The sequence below is a fragment of the Neomonachus schauinslandi genome, chromosome X, assembly GCF_002201575.2.
Source record: "Neomonachus schauinslandi chromosome X, ASM220157v2, whole genome shotgun sequence".
NCBI lineage: Eukaryota > Metazoa > Chordata > Mammalia > Carnivora > Phocidae > Neomonachus > Neomonachus schauinslandi.
The window spans coordinates 111,514,051-111,533,938 of record NC_058419.1 but is presented as its reverse complement, the minus strand read 5'-3'; the positions used below and the strand labels follow the sequence as shown (position 1 = coordinate 111,533,938).

Genomic DNA, 19,888 nt, shown 5'->3' with positions numbered 1-19,888 from the left:
CAAACACTCCATATAGAAGTCCCCCTCTCTCAGTAGGTTTTTTTTCCTATCTTGTTTTCAAATACAGTATACTGAAACTTTATTGAGAAAGTGGGGGAAAAAAATCACATTTTAGAGCTCTCTAAAAGCTGTCCAAGAGTCAAAACAGAAAGCTATCACATACTTAAATTTATTGATTATATTTTCAGTTTTAAAAAGAACACGTCAAAGTCATGTGAAAAAGAACACAGCAGTGAAGATAGAGACAACTTACCCATCGGTTGAATCTTTACTCTTCTCAAAGCAACCATTGCAGCACATATGTTCATTGTTTTATTCATTTTTATTGTGAATGTACAATTTAATGTGCTGTAAAGAGAAATATATATAACCAGAATGTTACTAAACTGGAAACCTACCTACATATTTGTAAATGCTTTTTCAAACTTGGGAGTGAGGAAAGGAGACACTGATGCTGTGAGCTTGGAGGGACAGCCCAATAAGCTTGTGACCACCCACGACTTTCAACCATGAGACATTTATAGAGGTTTACAGTCGCAGAGGTTACAAACCAGAGACCCTGTGACCACACACAACTGCTGATTCATTTTGCCTGCGGGAACTATGAACTGGCGGGGGTGCAACTTGTTTGCAAAGACAAGCATCTTAACATTGAGAGTCTTACCCGCAGCTGGCTAATAGCCTGGTGTCTGTAGGCATTTGAATTTCCACCATGGCAGCCCTGTCACCTACCAGCCTGGATGAACATCGAGGTCTCTTAAATCCAAAACCCCTCTGGCAATTCCATCTAGATTATCAGGTAATTAGCAATTTAAGACATTATCGCTTATTTTTTTTTTTTTTTACTTTAGTCTTGATTTACGTGAAAAAATATTAATGTTGCAAATAACCAAAAGTGGTTAAGTGAAATGAACTAAATATATATAGTGGATAGGGATTCAATCTACAATTTCATGAAGAATTGCCAGTATTTGTACCAATGAATAGCCTGATGAGCAGAAACCATCATTTTCTAGGACTTGTACTCTCACAGAATGCTCAGGATTCAGGTGACGAGATTACTGACCTATGTAAGTCGTTCGCTTATGCAGCCAAGACAGCCGATGGACACAATTTAAAATGATCATCTGTGCAACCTCAAATAACTGTCGGGCAATCTCTGATGCACCCCTGCACACTTTTTAATTTCTTCTTTTCTCTTTCTTTCCCATCTTTTCCTCCCCTCTCTCCTTCTTCCAAGCACCATATTATGTTCCTTCTTCTCTGTCTGGCCTTCACTAGACTGGACCACTGGGAGCCATTTCTTGGTTATATTGGTGGCCTTTGGGGCTAAGGACACTGATAGTCCTTACCATCACCACACCAGAGGCAAATGGCCCAGTCCCACCCACCCCTCTGTGATTCATAAAGAAACGGGAAGAGGGACGTGGCAGAGTGATGCATGTTTCAGAGGATAAAAACATATATCCAAAATGTCATGAATATGTATTTATTTTAGAGGAACACATTTGAATTTGCAACCTAAGACCCCTCAAAACTTTTTTTCTCATGAGTAACAAAATAATATGGATAAAAGTATTAAAAATGACTGACCTTTGGGCCTCTGCTGTAGCACACACGGTAAAATAAGTCTGAAACAAAAAATATATATATATAGGTTCCTTTGACAGTTGAGAATGTCAGACAAAACAACCTAGGACTTATCACAGCCTCATAGAATCTTAGAATCACAATAACCCCTAGGGATCATCCAATTCACATTGCTATCAGATTCCTGATGTATCATCAAGTATCATCAAAGCTACTCGGGCTGTGGGGGGGGGGGGCAGTCTCTGCTTGCATCCTGCTACTGTTGAGAACTCACTACCACACAAGGGAGCTCATTCTGGAGCCCTCATCTTAAGAAACGTTTGGTTTTACATAAAGGAAAATCTATCCCCTTGTAACAGCATTCCACTGTGATATCCAGTTCTGACTCTGGATCCATCCAGTTCTGACTTCTGGAGTAAAGGAACTAGTTTATTCAATCTTTTATAGGACAGATTTGGGGAAGTTTGAATACATTTCTCCTCAGGAACACAGAACTCCACGCTTTCCCCCAAATAGAAACAGTAATGATAAACAAGGTATAGGATGTACTATGATTACCTCACTTAAGGTTTGCAGGGCTTTGTTTAGCTCTGATCGTCTGTTAATAAAACGAGAGAAATTGACATGAAGGAGATCACTGGTGATGTTAAATTCAAAACAAGTTAGATTTTTAGCAATTAAACTAAGCCTATGGTATTTATTGCTTCCAGTGCTCACTTTGAAGAAACACTGGGCATACTAAGAGATTCCTATGTGAGAAAAATAAATTATTTATATGACAAGGGAAACTAACCAGACAGAAGCTCTATCAGTTCTAGCCAACAGCAAGATATAAATTATGGTTGAACAATCTTGTTACTCATTAGGCTCCTGCAACCCCCAGGCAGCTTCTTCTGGCAGAGGGCCCAAGGAAGAGCTGGCCCGAGGTGAAATTTCTGAGAGGAGTCCACCACTCGCCATGGGGGCCCTGCACCCCTGATTTCTTCCTCACTCCCTCTCCACCTGACCCCACCTGCCCTCTAGCACTCTCTAGCCCCCCTTCCCTTCTTCATCACTCCTCTTCCAGAATTTCCCTCATTCCTCTCCTCCAATCCCACTCAAACAACACTTTTATTTCTTCAATGTGGAAGAGCTTCACAGGAAGTTAAGATAAAAGAAATCTAGTTAAAGAATTCACTCTAGGGGCGCCTGGGTGGCTCAGTAGATTAAGTGTCTGCCTTCAGCTAGGGTCATGATCTCAGACTCCTGGGATGGGCTGTGTCAGGCTCCCTGCTCAGTGGGGAGCCTGCTTCTCCCTCCGTCTGCCCCTCTCTCTCAAATAAATAAAATTTAAAAAAATAAAATAAAGAATTCACTCTAGGGCCGTTCTCAACTGGGGTGGGGGGACGGACTCTGTCCCCCAGGGGACATTGGGCAATATCTGGAGATGTTTTTGATTGTCACAATTGGGGGCTGGGTGTTACTGGCATCTAGTGGATAGAGGTCAGGGATCTGTTACACATCCTACAGTGCAAACACAGCCCTGCATAATAGAGAACTATCAGGTCCAAAATGTCAATAGTGCCGAGGCTGAGAAACCCAGCTCCAAGGGATGGGCAATAGTTCTAGGTGGTTCCAGGGAGGGTCTGGAGGAAAGAAGAGAAGGATTGTGGCAACAGTAAGTAGTCAGCTAGCTTTTCTAGCTGGCAGAAGCCGCTCCTTCTTAACTGTGCTCAGAGGTTACCTTTCTGGGGGTCTCCCTGGCCCCTGGGTTCAAGTCCAACCACTCTGCCTGCTCTATATTTAGATATGTAGAACATCCTTTGGAACCCTAAATATGTCACATTTATTGTAGGGATTCTACTGTACTGTTATTTGTTTGCATCCTAGGTCTATCCTACCAGACTCTAGACTCCTGGTTCTAAAAACTGGCCTCATGCTGGAACCATCAGGGGGGGCATTCAAAAATACCAACGTCTGTGTCCCAGCCCCCAAATACTGATCTAATTGTTACAGAGTGTGCCTGGACATCAGGATTTTTAAAAGCTCCCCAGGTGATTTTAATATGCAGCCAGGGTAGAGAACCATTGTTCTAGAGCCAGTTTTCCATCCTGAGAGTTGGGTTTATCCCCAAGGCCAAACACATAGTAGGTGCTCAACAAATGCTTCATGGCTGTAAATGAACTCCTCTATATTTCAAGTCTAGTAATTAAGATGAATTACAAGTATGTGAATTTCTGTTCTATTTATTAATTTGTGAGTTTAAAAAAATGTATCTTGGGGCGCCTGGGTGGCTCAGGCAGTTAAGTGTCTGCCTTCAGCTCAGGTCATGATCCCAGAGTCCCAGGATCGAGCCCTGCATCAGGCTTCCCGCTCAGCGGGGAGTCTGCTTCTCCCTCTGATCCCCCTCCTTCTCATGCTCTCTCTCTCTCTCTCAAATAAAATAAATAAAATCTTTAAAAATTTTAAAAAATTAAAAAATGTATCTTATCAATATTGTTTCCCATCTAAAGTTTAAGATACTTCTAGGACACTGATATCCTCTGCTTTTTATTTCACACATATACTTTGAATAGCTGGGAAAGCTACATTTTTATCAGGAGTTAAAAAAATAGGCATAAAGGACAGAAATACCGCTCCTGTCCATCCCAGTTCTCATTAGTTTAACTGTTTGCTGCTACACACTCACTCAGGGGAGCCCTAGAGATGTTTGATATCCCCCAGGTGGAATCCTAAGGTTCCCCTCCACCTATGCATTGCTGACTCAGCGGAAGCAGCCAGGTCAAAATGCTAAATGAAAGGATGACCCTTAAGAAGAGTTTTGTTTTGTTTTGTTTTTAAAGATTTTATTTATTCATCAGAGAGAGACAGAGAGAGAGAGAGAGAGCACAAGCAGAGGGAGCGGCAGGCAGAGAGAGAAGCAGGCTCCCCGCTGAGCAGGGAGCCCGATGTGGGGCTCGATCCCAGGACCCTGGGATCATGACCTGAGCCGAGGGCAGACGCTTAACCGACTGAGCCACCCAGATGTCCCTTGTTTTGACCTAGGAGAGGTTTTTTTTCTTCAATGTCATCACAGATACTCCCCCCGGAGCTTTTGGATTTGGTTCAAAAGTTGATGAAAATCTCCTTTGAGGGGTAGTAGCAAGATTGAGAGTAGATGGATTTTATCTCTGATGCTGCTTCCTTGCAGGAGGATGAAGACGTGATGTCTCCCCTCCCGGTGACACTCAGGTAAGACTAACTCCGGGCCTAGCCTGACATTTTGGCCTTGTGTCTGACTGGGAGCATCTATATTTGTAATGTATCTCTCATTGTCCATGCTTGTCCCTGGAAGCTAGTACCTACTTCACAAAGACTTCTCTCTGACTTTTGAACGACCGATGCTTCATGAAAGCATGAACAAATGGAATACATGGCATCCCACCTTGAACTCTTCTTCCAACCTTTCTGGCTACCAAATCGTACTAAAGCTCAAATACCAATTCAAACTGACCTCTTACATACCTACAGAGCATCAAAGCGAACAGCCTCACAGGGCTATTAGCTGATGACGGGTAACTACTGTCTATTTGCTAAGAACTCACAAACCAAATTTTTATAAGCTTTGGGTCTATTTCCTACTCTCAGTTTCCAAAAGTAAAGATAGCTCAACAAGTACCTTTCCATAGTTGACGTCTTAACTTTTAAATCAAGCAGTAGATTACTCACTTTGATTCCCTTAGAGACAGGACTCCAGATAAGGTGTCATTAGCCGTATTTTGATTCTGCTAGGAGTACAAAATCATTAAGAATATCACAAATATTGTTGTGGTTTTTTTACACTCTCTAACAAGAAGTTGTTCTTCAGTTTCCTTGGCCACCCAAAGAACTACACCCCAGAGACTGAATGCCAACGGTATGGAGTATTATCTAGCCAACGATCAAATCCATATTAACTGAGCTACTTTTTGTTTTTATATTTCCTTTAAAAAATATTCTGAATCAGCAAGTCTAATGTGCTAATTAATTTCATTATTCCAAGGGTTCCCCAAAAAGAATACGATTAAAGCTCTCCACATGAAAGGTCTCAGACTTAAGATCCCAGGGTAAAGAGGGAACTTGGTAGCAGCCTTCACTTCATTTGTAGCACCTTGCTCCTCGCCTGGCACGTAGTAGGTGCTCAGGAAATAGTCACTGGAAGAACAAACCACATTTAGCTGGGATCCTCAACCAGTCTAGGTCATGGGAAGTCTGACTCTACTGCATCTGAATCCCCCATGAGGTGGAACAGGATCAGATTCATAAGACTACTCTTAGATTCAATATATTTCTTATTGCTAGAAGTTTCTAATATAATTAAAAAAGTTTTAAAGGCAATAGGATTCCATCGTATGAACATTCAGCAGCAAGTTTAGTGAAAACTGAAATATGCCTATTAACAAAGTACCATGATTATTATGAAGTCAAACCCTCTTGAAAAAGCTAGTGATTCGACAACACTTATTTTATTTAAATTTGGTCATAAAAGTAAATATGCCGAATACCATGAATAATCTGAGCCTTAAACAAATCTTTAAATGCACAAGCACTTCCTTTTTAAGATTGCAATTAAAAAAAATCTTTAAAACCTACCTGGGTAACATTGCTTTCTTCATATGGAAACATTATCTCACCTCTAAAAAATGCTAAAAATAAATTTGCAAAACAAAATTTGAGACTTGCATCCTTAGAGCATGAGGATTAATACAACACAGGAAAAGATTATCAGATTAATAATGAATAATCAAATTTATAAATGGTTTCATTAAATTCTTTGCAGTTACTCACATTTACTGTCTTTTCTATCAGAATGGTACTCAATGACCACCAATACAATTTTCAGAAAATGTGAACCATAAATTCTATGTGGGAATGCGGAAAGAGAAAAAACTTGCCTCCTTGTCAAGAAATTTTAATCCTACATGCTGCTCATCAGACCTTTTTTCCCATAAAGATGCTAACTTGAGGAACCGGCTCTAACATTAAAAATCTTTTTGGGGGGCGCCTGTGTGGCTCAGTAGGCTAAGCGTCTGCCTTCAGCTCAGGTCATGATCCCAGGGTCCTGGGATCGAGGCCCGCATCAGGCTCCCTGCCAGGCAGAGGCTTCTCCCTCTTCCTCTGCCCCCCTTGTGCTCGTGCTCTCTCTGTTTCTCTCTCAAATGAATAAAAGAAAATCTTTAAAAAAAATCTTTTGGGGTTTTCTAGTTGCAGTTACATACATAAAGGAGGGAGAGAAAAAGTGTTTCTCAGAAGTTAAGCAGCCTTATGAGAGTCTATTTATTCCTTGCCATTTGGGTTTTTCTTTTTTTTCTTTTTAAAATATAGCGACCAAGTGCAATCTCCCCGCTAGGAACAAAGTTAAGATTTTGCTTTTGAAACCTGAATAGTCTGCAGGGAGAATCTTTTCTTCAGTTGAACAACTCATTGTGGCTTTCATCCCCAAAATGCCAGAAAACTCTGTTCTTAAAATGCTCACTTCGGGAAATACAGAACTCAATTTTAGTCAACCTGTTTCCTACAGCGTATACTTGGAGGGGCTCCGACTCGATCAGAAAGAAAGAAAATAGAGACTGCTTAACAGAAGCACACTGTGTGCACTTCATAATCTACAGAGACAGAAAACCGGCCTCTTTTTTTTTTTTTTTTTTAAGATTTTGCTTATTTATTTGACACACACACACACACAGAGCGTGAGCACAAGCAGGGGGAGCAGCAGAGGGAGAGGGAGAAGCAGGCTCCCCGCTGAGCAGGGTGCCCGATGTGGGGCTCGATCCCAGGACCCTGGGATCATGACCTGAGCCGAAGGCAGACGCTTAACCGACTGAGCCACCCAGGCGCCCCAAAAACCAGCCTCTAGAGCAGAAGGCAAAGAGGTCATACAAACTAGAGCAGGTGTCAGCCATTTTTTTGGTATCCGATCAGATATTTGAGGTTTTGTGGGCCATATGTTCTGTCAGAAATACTCAACTTTGCATGAGAGCAGCCAAACAATATGTACACGACTTGCATGGCTATGTTCCAATAAAACTTTATTTACAAAAACAGGTGGCAGGTATTTAGACTATGGGCAGTAGCTTGTCAACTCCTGAGCTAGAGGGTTGAATGCCTTCTCAGCTCATTTTTATAACAACCCAAAGTACCACTGGTGCCCACAGCCAAGTACCCAATGGTCCACTTCCACTTAAAATGGCCGACAAAGCCACTGGCCCAGTGACGAACAGGATTTATCTATTTTAGCAACTGTTCTAACTGAGAACCTCAACTTCGGTATGTTCATGCTGAAATCTCAATTAATGCAGTATACAATTATTAAAAGTAAAGATACTTGATATATGCATAGAATTACTTATCCATTTTGGGAAAAACCCTTAGCTATTAAAGATGTATTTAGCGTGTGCATGTGCCGACACCGACAATTTGTCTCCCTTATCAGTCCATTCTCCAAGTTCATCCTTCAGTCTTGTGGAGCGCACGCTGAATTTCATACATGTGCTGCGAGCACAGTGTTAGCAGTGTGACCCGGAACCTTTTGACCCTCAGCCTAACTCTGCCTGGTCAGCTCCCAGTTTTTTCACCAGCCTCCGTTTCCCTTAATGAAGTCAGATTGGAACCTGTGAGAAGTGAAGGTTTCTCGTTTCTGGCAGGAGACCATGGGATTTCTGGTGCCAAAAGAGTTGGTTCCCTGATGAGGCTGTTTTCACCAGACACTAAAACAAATGGTCAATTCAGTCACTTAACTGAGGAAAACATTACTCCAACTAGCTTCCTGGCATCTGTTATTCAAGATGACCGTTTTTTATTTTTTGTTTTTTGTTTTCTAAATGTTCAATTTTCAAAGTTATCAAACATCATGTAGACACAACACTAAACTAGACATTAGTCACCAGTCCAAAACACAGATGAAGCGTAAAAATAATGAAATTATGGAGAATTCAGTAAGAGAAGGGTAAGAGAAGAGGGAGGGAAGAAGAGCTACACAATATATGAAAGTGAAATGTATCTCACAAGTCTTTTTCCCCTTTAATCAAAGCCAGCTAATATTTGCCTACGATACTCTACCTGGCACATACTCACATCCCTAAAGCTCACATTCACACAAGTAGAAAATGTTTGTGGACCATTCTTTGAATACAAAGTTTTCTTATTTTCTAATACAACCCAACCTTAACCTCTTTTACTTGAAGTTGTTTCCCGTGTCTTTAAAACAAATTATTAGAGGAAACAGAACAAAAGGAACAGAAGAAATGGAAAACATTCCTATAAGGATTGTTTTTTAAGAGTTTAAAATTACAAAATACTTCATTACCTTCCTCCTCTCTCTTCCCGTGATCCAGTACTGACCTACCACACCATGTTTTTATGTTTTTCACATCTGCTTTCATTGGTTTTAATAAGGAAGGGAACCCAACAAGCCAAACCAATGTGAGAAAAACGGTTGTTTCATTCTTTCTGGCCCATGGCAGAAGGGAAAATATTCCCATTTCAAAAATAGCGTGTTCTCAAGAGATTTCCATTTTCAATTTGAAAAAGAGTGACAGTCTGGGTTAAAGATGGCAAAATACACTCTGGGCACTACTGGAATTAGCAACCAATTAAACTAGGTGTCCGTGAGGTTTTCAACATTCTAGTGGAGCGGTATATTTTACTTTTAGCAGAAGACAACACCCTATTTCTAAGCTATAATACTTAAGGTCCTATGGAAAGGCTTGAGGGATTTATATACCAGAAGTGGCTTTCAATAATTAAGTTCATTACTAGTTATATTCATGGATCAACTCTAAGGGTATTAGTTATGGATTTAAAGCTATGGCGAAAATATCTGGTGTAGAGCTTCATATTCTCATAGAAAGTTAATCCATCATCTCACTAAGCAACGGGATAATTTCAGGCAGATCTAAAATTTGCTTTTGTTTTCATTTGGGACTTCTTAGTAGCCAGGCGATGTGAAAAGAGACAGATCAGAGAGATACACATCACATACTCAACAGGAGAAAACCCTTTTCTCTCTCTGGAGCTCATTTATCTGGTAATGTGTAATGTACACAAGAACTAACCTGAGTCATTGCAAATAGATGACAAATTGCAGATATTTCTCTGGGGTTTGACTCCTGCAAAGAAAACAACCCGGCCAGTTAAACATGTCAACACCTACACTTATATCCTACATTGTCAAGAGAATTCACAAATTTAGGCATCAAACGTGGGTCTAAAATATTATGAGTTGGATATAATTGGCTGGATGAATTCCACAAAGACTAGAGGAATGAGAGAGTTTTCATTTCTTAGTTGGTCAGCTATAGAACCTGATTCTTTACTATTCTTTAGTGTGTCACTGTCTAACCCTCTCCTGTCCAACATAAAAAGAACAGTGTGAATGCAAATCGAGCATAGAAACTTTAAATGCAATAGCCCTTACTCATAGATCCTCTTTCCTTTCCTGGGCAGGGGAGTCCATGAACGCTCTAATGCTGGTCTTATGCAAATATATGTAAGAAATAACATCAATGTCATGATGTCACTGCACCTAGGCGAAAACCACAAAATTCAAAAACTATTTGCTGAACAACTATCATATCCTACAGGTTTGGGAAGGTTCCAGATACAGACCCTGCCCTCAATGAGCATGCCATCTAGTAAGTGATAGTGGGCGGTAAATAAAAAGTTATAGTGAAGGCAAAATGGAGTGATGGCCAGGACAACAGACCACACAGGCATACAAAGGAGGGACAGACGAATGGGAGATTAAATAAATAAATAAATAAATAAATAAATAAATCAAAAACTCCATACACATTCACCTAAAAAACACTCTCTCCCTTGGTGAAAGGAGAAGTACATCTCTTCTTTGATTTGAAGAGAGCTCAAGGTTTACTCCCTAAAAATCTTGCCTTCGTTAATTTCATCATTTTGGCGAAGTAAAAGAAATCTATAGTAAATGTGAGGTGCAAATGTTGATAACGTATTAAGCAAAGGGCCAAGGGGAAAAGATTGTTCTATTAAGGGATATTTTGCTGTCCTTGTTAGGTCTGGCTTGGTCAGAATTATGTATGCAATGCCTGATTGCTCTTTTATTTCCATTGTACTTTATGACTGCTTAATTTTTTTCTTAAGAGAACAAGTCTGGGCACAAACTAAAATTAGAGCTTGTATTAGTGCATGTGAAATGGTTTCTGCCAGAATGATCTGGGTGATGTTTGTTGTATAGGCATCATGCTTCAACTAAGAGTTTTGATTCTGTGAGCAAACTGAATTTAGGTGCCAAAAGTTACCCGACCTGTAGAATTCTACATTGTTTCACAGCAATGTTACCCACACCAAAAGAGAGATTTCATCTTAAATAAACCTGCTTTAGATGGTGGGTAGTAACGCTTTAAATGTTCTCTACAACCATTGGTCTATTGTTCACTAAGTGTTACATTCCACCATCTCTCACCTTTCTCTAAATTTTAGTGGTACCTTTGTTTCCAGTGATGTGTGTCTTTTGCTGCTCACTAACCCTGAGAATTTTCTTTCCCATTGCTAGGGCTGTTATCTGTAATTTCCCCCAAGTACATGGCCACAGGTCATCCTTTTAAGTCATGAGTGAGAAAACTTTGTAAAGGGTCAAATAATAAATATTTTAGGTTTTGTGGGCCACATGGTCTCTGTCACAACTACTCAACTCTCCTGTTCATTGTATCGGAAAACTAGCCATAGATAACATGTAAACAAATGGGTATGGCAGTGTTCCAATAAAACTTGATTTACAAAAATAGGTAGTGGGCCACATTTGCCCTGCAGGCCACAGTTTGCTAACCCCTGCTTTAAATCAACCAGAAGCTTTTGTTAAGCAAATCACATATTCCTACTCTTACACTAGGTACTTAAAAGTACATCCCTTTTTTGATTTCAAAAGAGTTTGAGGTTGACTCCTCTAAGAATCTCTCCCTCATAAATTAGATCCCATTGATAACCACTAGCACCAGCCCTTTTATTTCCCATGCTTAACCATGTCAGAAACAGTTGTGTTATCATTTGCCTTTATCTGCATACATGTTCATGTTAGTTATCTCTTTGTTTGCCTTGTCTCTCCCCAAACTAGAAGATTCTTAAGGGTGGGCATTGTATTTCATCATGATTATATAGCCCCAAACACTTAGTACAACTTCAGGTACCCAGTGCATAAACACCTATTCATTAAGAACAGATTTCACTTTTAAAGGGTGGGAAAAAAGAGAAAGAAAACATAAAAACCAGCCATTCGTTTCATTTTACTTTAGTTATAAAAAAGAAAGTCTTGATATTGATATTAAGTCATACCTGATGCATTGAAGGTTTTTACTATAGTGATTTTAGTTTTTTCTGCAAAGAAGCAATTTAAATATTAGAGCAGAATTGTTGCATGCTTTTAAAAACAATTTGCCATGAATATCATTTTAGTGAAGTGCTAAGAAAACCATACTGTTGACACCTTTCAGACATTATTGGTCATCCCAGCAGCAGAATAAATGGGAATCGCAGACCCAGATCATATAACATTGGAATAGGGTGGGTCTGCAATTTGGATTCCCATGTTTACCCAGTTATCTCACACCCATCACATACCCCACTGTTTGTGCCATTCTACCAGTTTCCATGCGCTGCTGCTAGACAAATTAATGTGGACTTACACTTCAGATATGTAGAATTAAGTCATTATCAGGACCTTCAGGTGACAGGTTGTAAAGAAAAGGTGATTCAGAATAAAACTTAATGGAAACACAAGATCTAAAATATCGCACGCTCTATAATCAAGAAAGTGTCCTGCTATTTTCTCTAGGAGTTAACATAATAGTATTGCTGTTATATCAGTAGATAAAATTATTCTCAATGAGGCTGAAACCACTCAGCTACAGTTGTACAATAAGCTCAGAGCAGAAGCTAGACAGAACTGTTCAAACCACAGGCAAATATGAACACACTCTGGAGAAGCAAACCTTAGAAATATCTTCCCAACACACTCTGGGTACAGAGCCCATGGTTCATTTCTCAGATAATGGAGAACCAGGTTCAGAAATCCTTGCTTTAAGGATGGTCAATTAGAAGAGGCTGCGTTCGGGGCACAGATTTGCAAAGGTCTGTCTGCTAGGGTGAGTGGCAAATTCTGAAGAAAACACAAAGCTCAGATCTTGGAGAAGCACTTAAGAATGATGACGTTATACCAACAGTTTCTGAAACCTCATTTGTGTTATGTGTTATCGATGAGTTCCTGCTTCAACACGTGACTGACTCATGGGCAATGGTTGGTGGTAATTACAGAGGATGACGGTATTTTGCGTTATCATGAAGAATCTTTTAAATATATTATTTGGTTTGCCCTGATACTTTCCTTTCCAGAGCAAACAAAACACAGCTGTGAAATGAACTTCTGGTTCTAGTAACAAAAGTGCTTTTGGGGACAAATGTTCAACCTCACTAATTAAGAATGTAAAACAGAACCTACAGAATTGAAAGATCTAATAATATATGATGTAGTCTCAGTTCTCAGCAAAGGGACAGTGACACAGACATCCTCATTCACTGCTGACAGCAATGTTGCTGGGTGCAAGCTTTCAAGAAGGTAACTGAGCAATATGTGTATCAAGGACCTTAAACTACTCCTACTGCTAAGCCATTAAGTCCAGTCCTTAGAATGCATCCTACAGAAATCAGGAATGAATGCAAAATGTTGGCACAAGGATGTTCATTGCAAAAATTTCTATTAAGAAAATAGGAACAGCTTTAAGAATGTTCAACATATGGTACACAATGGAATATTATCAAGTCCTTAATAGTAACGGACAATAGAAAATACTCATAATTTAATACTTATAATTTAATATGAAATCAAAAGGGCAAGACATAAAAATCTATATACCCTATGACTATTGTGTAAAAGATACACACACACACACACACAGTGTGTACATATATATGATCCTGAATGGAAATATACCAAATGATTAACAGTAATAGTCTTAGAAAAGTGACATTGGAGATGATTTCTATTTTTTTCATTGTATTTTTCTATATTCTCCATTTGTTACGAGCTAAGAGATATTACTACTACAATTTTTTTTGATGTTATTTTAAGCGGAATGTATGGCCACAACAGTTTGGAAGGTCAGGAATGTGGTAACACAAGAATGACAATGTCAAAGTGAAATGAGTAGTCAATCAACAATTGAAGGCACAGGAAGTATGCAAGGAGACGACCTTTAGCAATCCAGAAGACTGACCACACAAGTGAGAAACCCAAGAAAGCACAGAAGAGGAGCTATTATATTTAGAAAGAACTTGATATTACCTGTTTTGTTTAAAGTGGATAATACGCTCGAAGTAGCATCTGAAATAAAGTAATGAAAATTAAGCCTAATTGTTGATATGCTTAACAAACACAAGCATCTTCTAGGTTCCGTGAACATTTCACTTCTCCCCAAATCCTAGAGAAGCTAGAGAGTTTTGCAAAAGCAAGCTGACACTATCAAATGTATTTGCTGTCTACCCCGCCACACACTAACCATTCTCCAACCCCCAGACACAATTCCTGAGCAAGTATTCATTCTTTAAAAATGTGTTTCCTGAACACAGGTGATGTGGTCTAAAACATACCAACACTTCTATAATGATTAGATTTAAATAAACCCATTTATGTTGTTTAATATTTCATCCCTTTTATACTCCATTATAATGCAAGTCCCTAAGGGATATATTTCCAGTTAATACCAACTTTAATATATAGCCCTGGGGATGCTTAAAGGTACACTCTTATAAAGCAATCTTTAAGCAGTTCTAGCTTAAAATTAAACTTCTTGAACATTACATTTCACTAACTTTTAGAAAAAAATCTCATTTTGATCTTGTTTCCCTTAAAATTCAATTGAAAATCTATTCTAACTGGTATTTCTTTAAATAAAAATCATTCTGTAATTTATTATTCTGGATGAAACTTTAGGGGGAAAAGGTACATATTACCATACTTAAAAACCCACATACCATGGATCCAAAAACTACTGCCAAAGCTATTTTGAAGATGTTCTTTCATTCACTTTAAAAAGTAATTAAACATAGTTACGATGTAATGTCTAGCCCTTTCCATTGGACCAAATATGAATTTAAACCGGTTTCGATCAGTGTGAACTCCATCTAAGATTGTTTAGCTCCTTAACCATCAACCACATGGTGAGATTTTTATTTTAACCAAGTAAGGGACTGTGGAAAGAGTTGGGTTTTGGCTGCACAAAGAAAGAGGCTGTCTACCCACAGAGTTCGGGAAGGCACAGGATTTGCCCTGTCCACCTCCCTCAAACACAGCCCACTTCTCCAGCATGATGAAGAAGCCAGGTTTTTCTCTTCATGTCATGCTACTTAAAAATTGAAAAAATCATCCATAAAAGGGTGGTCTTTGAACACTCTGTGCCTCCAAATCCATGCTGAATCATATTGAAGTCACTGGGTGTGCTTCCCACATTTAAACAATCTGTCATATAAAATGTGCTGGCATTGTGTTGGGAAGCAAGAGAAACAGGGTACTCAAACTGTGATCACTATTTCTTCTTTTTCATAGAACAGTTAGCGTGGTGGGGGGCTGGCCTCCCTCCATGATAATAAGAATGTTTTCATTGAACCGAAAAGTTTGGGGTGCTCTCCAGGGTTGACAGTTTTGGGGGTTTGTTTTATTTGGGGTGTTTTTTCTTTTGCATATTTGAATATGAAAACCTTCAACACTACTCATTATACTTATATTCATATTAAGGGTTATCAATTTTCACTTGCTTCAGAAAAATTCTTACCATTTAGGCTTGTAGTTTCAACCTCTTTTGCCCCGAGGGGAAAAAAAATAAAAAGATATAATTAAATCCAAAACTTAACAAATTAGGCTAAATCTAGGTTTGAATTTTTTCAAAATCTTGCCTGGAGTACCATTGGTGTAGGGGACAAAACCAACAAAAGCTGATTCAACTGCAAGAAGAAAAAAACAACAAAAATTTCAAATTAATATTTTAATTGAATATAATTTAATTTAATTGAAACTTATTTATTGAACTCTAAGGAGTTAAAACTTTTGATAGAATTATGAAAAGAAGTAGACAACATGCTATCAGACCAATATGAATCTGCAAGCCCCATAATCCTTCAGGGAATATACAATTAACCAGAGAATTGCAGAGAAAGAACCCAAGAAATGAAATGAGCAGTTGTCTCATTTTACAGACAAAGAACTTGAGACTCTTCCTTCAAAGCCTGCTCCTACCTATGGAATATTATGGACATAAGTTTAGAAACCACAGCAAAACATGTGACATACCACTTTCAATTTTTTTTTTCAGCCAGAGAATTCTAGAAACATTTTATACTTTGAATAACTGTCAAACTACAATTATAAAACATACCAGCACATTGGCTCCATTCTGTTATAATAACGCCTGACAACTCTTCCCAATGTTAATTGAGGATTTAAAAAAAAAAAAAAAAAACCAACAACTTTGCTACCACTCAGTACAGTACCACCTAACACAATTTCCTGGTAAGTTATTTTAAAATATGGCTGCTAGGGCGCCTGGGTGGCTCAGATGGTTAAGCGTCTGCCTTCGGCTCCGGTCATGATCTCAGGGTCCTGGGATCGAGTCCCGCATCGGGCTCCCTGCTCCTTGGGAGCCTGCTTCTCCCTCTGCCTCTCTCTCTCTCTCATGAATAAATAAATAAAATCTTTAAAAATAAATAAATAAATAAAACTTAAAAAAAATATGGCTGCTATTAAGATAATCAATCAAGTTATAAATTTCCCATGGAGTAAATCTACTTAGGCTAAGAGGTCAGTCTACTACACACATTTTGCATGTTGGAATATTAAAAAGATCCTATGGCTTGACTTCTACGTATATGCAGGAAAAGGAAACATAAACATTTTACAAGTAACACAGGCTTCGCAGTAGGCAGACTGATTTTCAGTGGGTAAGGACACTTGGGTGTGTCAAGGCGCTGCCTGGCCTGTTTTAGACTGCTCATCCGTTGGCTGAAACACACACACCCTGTCTGTCCTACATTATTGCTTCCATATTTTGCATTTACTACATTTCTTTTTCATTACCAAGGATATTTCTTGAGAAATAAGACAGTTCCTGAGCAATAAGATTCAAAGTGTGGATATGGAATCCTTTGCAAAACAAAATAATTGGCCAAAGCTGGTTTTTAATTAACAAGTACTCATTCTTCTGAAAGGTGATGAACGGTGAGAAGAAGCCTGTGTGCACACCCCCCTGCCAGTCCCTGGATGTGCACGAGCTGCTCCGTTCCTAAGTGAGTGCAGGTCTCCCCCAGGGCACCCAGATTGCAGGCTTTGACTGGAACCAGTGTGTGCCTCCAAATCTCCATGCCCCCTATTTCCATGAAAACAGGATTTTGCTGATATCACCATGATTAAGTCAGATGATGGCCACTGTACTAGGAGAAAAATACAGTGGTTCATTTTACCCCAGGAGCTTAACAGCAAGGGGGCAAATTGGCACAGTCAAAAAAGCTTGGGCTTTGGAGGCTTGCAGTCCTGGTTTGAATCTTTGCCCCATTACTTAATCACTCATAATAATGATCGTTATTACTTATTGAGGGTTTACGCCGGGTCAGGTGCATATGTTATCTCATTTCATCTTCACAACTACCCTATGAAGCAGGTACTATTATATTCCCCGATTTATAGATGAAGGAACTGAGGCACAGAAAGGTGAAGAAACTTGCCCAAAGTCACACAACTAGCAACAGGGTGGGAGGGTACTGGTCAAGTTCAAATACACGTAGTCTGGCTCCACAGAATGTGTGAACATGAGCAAGTTTTATCCTCTCTGACCCTCAGTTTCCTCATCTAGAACATGAATATAATAATTCCTATACTGCAAGACTGGAAGCTGAATGAGATGTCTGGAGACTCCTAAGCATGTAGTATGTGCACAAGAAGTAATAGCTATCATTAATTTTATTTAAGTGAATTAACAGCAGAAGCTCATTTTGATACAACTAAGGATAGAATGTGAGTTGACTCACTCCTTACCATAACAGATTGTTCTACAATATACGGTATACCAGAAAGAACGCAGAAGGAGGAGGCAGAAAAGTCACGTGCCGCCTGTGCTTAACGGTGGCAGGGAGCTGTGTGACCTTAGGTAAGTTACTCGGGCTTCACTATCTCATCAGCTCTCACCATATGGGGCTGGACCACTTTATCCCTGAGTTCCGGTTCCGGTTCCAGCTAGCAGTCTCGAATGTGGGTTCTATTCCTGGTTCCTGCCAAGAGGGTCCTAGTTAAAAATTTCTCTTTATTTGCCTTCCCGTTCTCAGGAGGGCTAAGCCCTCAGAAGCCCTTTAAAAAGTATTTGTTCAGAAATAACTGAAGAAGTATATTTAAGAGAGCATCCCATGCCTCAAATATATAGGAACATTCGGCAGGTTTATGTTCTTGATAGTCTACAGGAGACCTATGAACTAGAATACTAAAAATAACGTTGAAGAACTTAAGCAGTCCCCCAAATGAAAACCCACAAGTTATTCCTCAGCTTTGTCCATAAATGCGGGGGGGCCAATTTGCCTGTCCGCTTGTCTATGTGTGCTAGTGACTTTTCAGGTGTAGGTTTAATTCAGTCAGCCTGCATGGAGAAAAGCAATTTTGCTGTACCTGACTACATGCCATATTGCATGGAGAACTTTTGGAATATTTTCCTGAAATTCCCCAAAGCCATGAAATAACAGTCTTACCAGATGGTGATAACAAGCTGGAATTATCAGCATTCTCTGTTGAGGAAAAAGGTGATTTAAAGTTAGTTACTTTATGCATGAATTTATAGATGAACATCTTTAACAGGAGCGAATGTAAAATGAATTGCAAATAGCTACCAAAAGAGGGCAGTGTATTAATTTACAATTATTTTCAACAGCCTCATCAGTACTTGTCAACTCAATTCTCTAGAGACACATCTCTGGTGAAGCAATTCTTCCAATTTAACTGGTGATGGTGCTCCCTCTATTCTGTTATATAATGATATATGAATGAAACTTAAAATGATGACTGAGAACTTCAGTTGTTGGCTTGTATTCATTAAAATCTGTAAAAGAAAAGGGGAGCCAGGGTGGTTCAGTTGGTGAAGCGTTGGTCTAGGTTTCCACTCAGGTCATGATCTCAGGGTAGTGGGATCGAGCCCAACCTCCTCAGCGGGGAGTCTGCTTGAGATTCTCTCTCTCCCTCTCCCTTTTCCCCTCCCCCCACTTGTGCTCTCTCTCTCTCTCTCTCTCTCAAATAAATAAAAATCTTTTTAAAAAACGAAAAGGGGGGGCGCCTGGGTGGCTCAGTTGGTTAAGCGACTGCCTTCGGCTCAGGTCATGATCCTGGAGTCCCTGGATCAAGTCCCGCATCAGGCTCCCTGCTCAGCAGGGAGTCTGCTTTGCCCTCTGACCCTACCCCCTCTCATGTGTTCTCTCTCATTCTCTCTCTCTCAAATAAATAAATAAAATAAAATAAAAATCTTAAAAAAAAAAACAAAAAGGGGGCACCTGGGTGGCTCAGTCGTTAAGCGTCTGCCTTTGGCTCAGGTCATGATCCCAGGGTTCTGGGATCGAGCCCCACATCGGGCTCCCTGCTCGGCGGGAAGCCTGCCTCTCCCTCTCCCACTCCCCCTGCTTGTGTTCCCTCTCTCGCTGTGTCTCTCTCTGTTAAATAAATAAAATCTTTAAAAGGAAGAAAAGAATGTGTAACCGTAAAGGTATATATCTGCATAAACAAAACTTCCACTAACTGTGCTTCTTTGTACACCTATTAGCACAGCCTTTATATTATACCTAGTAAGTGTATTATACTTCTTTCTTAGGAGTTAAACCACATCAGATGCCTCTGGGTTTATAAACTACAAGAACCGCTGTTATTTACTTTCAGAGGATGCTCAGATTCCTTAAAAGAAGTTCTACTTTCTTCTCTCTGAAAAACAATACACACTTATTGGAACAACTTCAGATAAATTACAGATAAACAAAAAAGAAAATTAAAACCACCTATAATTTCACCACCCAGATATAGATGACATTAATATTTTGGCATATATGCTTTGCTCTCTCTCTCTCTCTGTTTATATGTATATCTACATATGTATATAGATATATGAATATATGTGTGTATGTAGGTATTTATGTGTGAGAAAGATCATATCACATAAACTATTTGTATTCTGATTTTTCTCATGACAGTATATCCTGAATATTCTTCTATATCATTAAACAATTTTCCACAATACCTGACTTATGATCACTGTATAGCATTTCATTG

General features: G+C 39.4%; 1 protein-coding gene across 9 annotated transcripts in view; it reads right to left on the bottom strand.

Annotated features, from left to right (window-relative positions):
• The window catches only part of ADGRG2 (adhesion G protein-coupled receptor G2), a 65,329-nt gene that overhangs the window by 28,373 nt on the left and 17,068 nt on the right, over nt 1-19,888 (bottom strand). For 2 of the 9 annotated variants that reach the window (XM_021683710.1, XM_021683772.1), the window contains exons 2-12: nt 18,331-18,366; nt 15,499-15,546; nt 15,378-15,401; nt 13,892-13,930; nt 11,887-11,928; nt 9,642-9,695; nt 6,181-6,233; nt 5,278-5,336; nt 2,149-2,188; nt 1,594-1,631; nt 254-348 (exon numbers count right to left, since the gene is read on the bottom strand). In XM_021683710.1, the coding sequence (XP_021539385.1) occupies nt 254-348; nt 1,594-1,631; nt 2,149-2,188; nt 5,278-5,336; nt 6,181-6,233; nt 9,642-9,695; nt 11,887-11,928; nt 13,892-13,930; nt 15,378-15,401; nt 15,499-15,546; nt 18,331-18,366 (528 nt within the window). The remainder of the gene's footprint in view (nt 1-253; nt 349-1,593; nt 1,632-2,148; nt 2,189-5,277; nt 5,337-6,180; nt 6,234-9,641; nt 9,696-11,886; nt 11,929-13,891; nt 13,931-15,377; nt 15,402-15,498; nt 15,547-18,330; nt 18,367-19,888) is intronic. The other 7 variants (XM_021683717.1, XM_021683741.1, XM_021683726.1 and 4 more) reach the window with 7 other exon arrangements.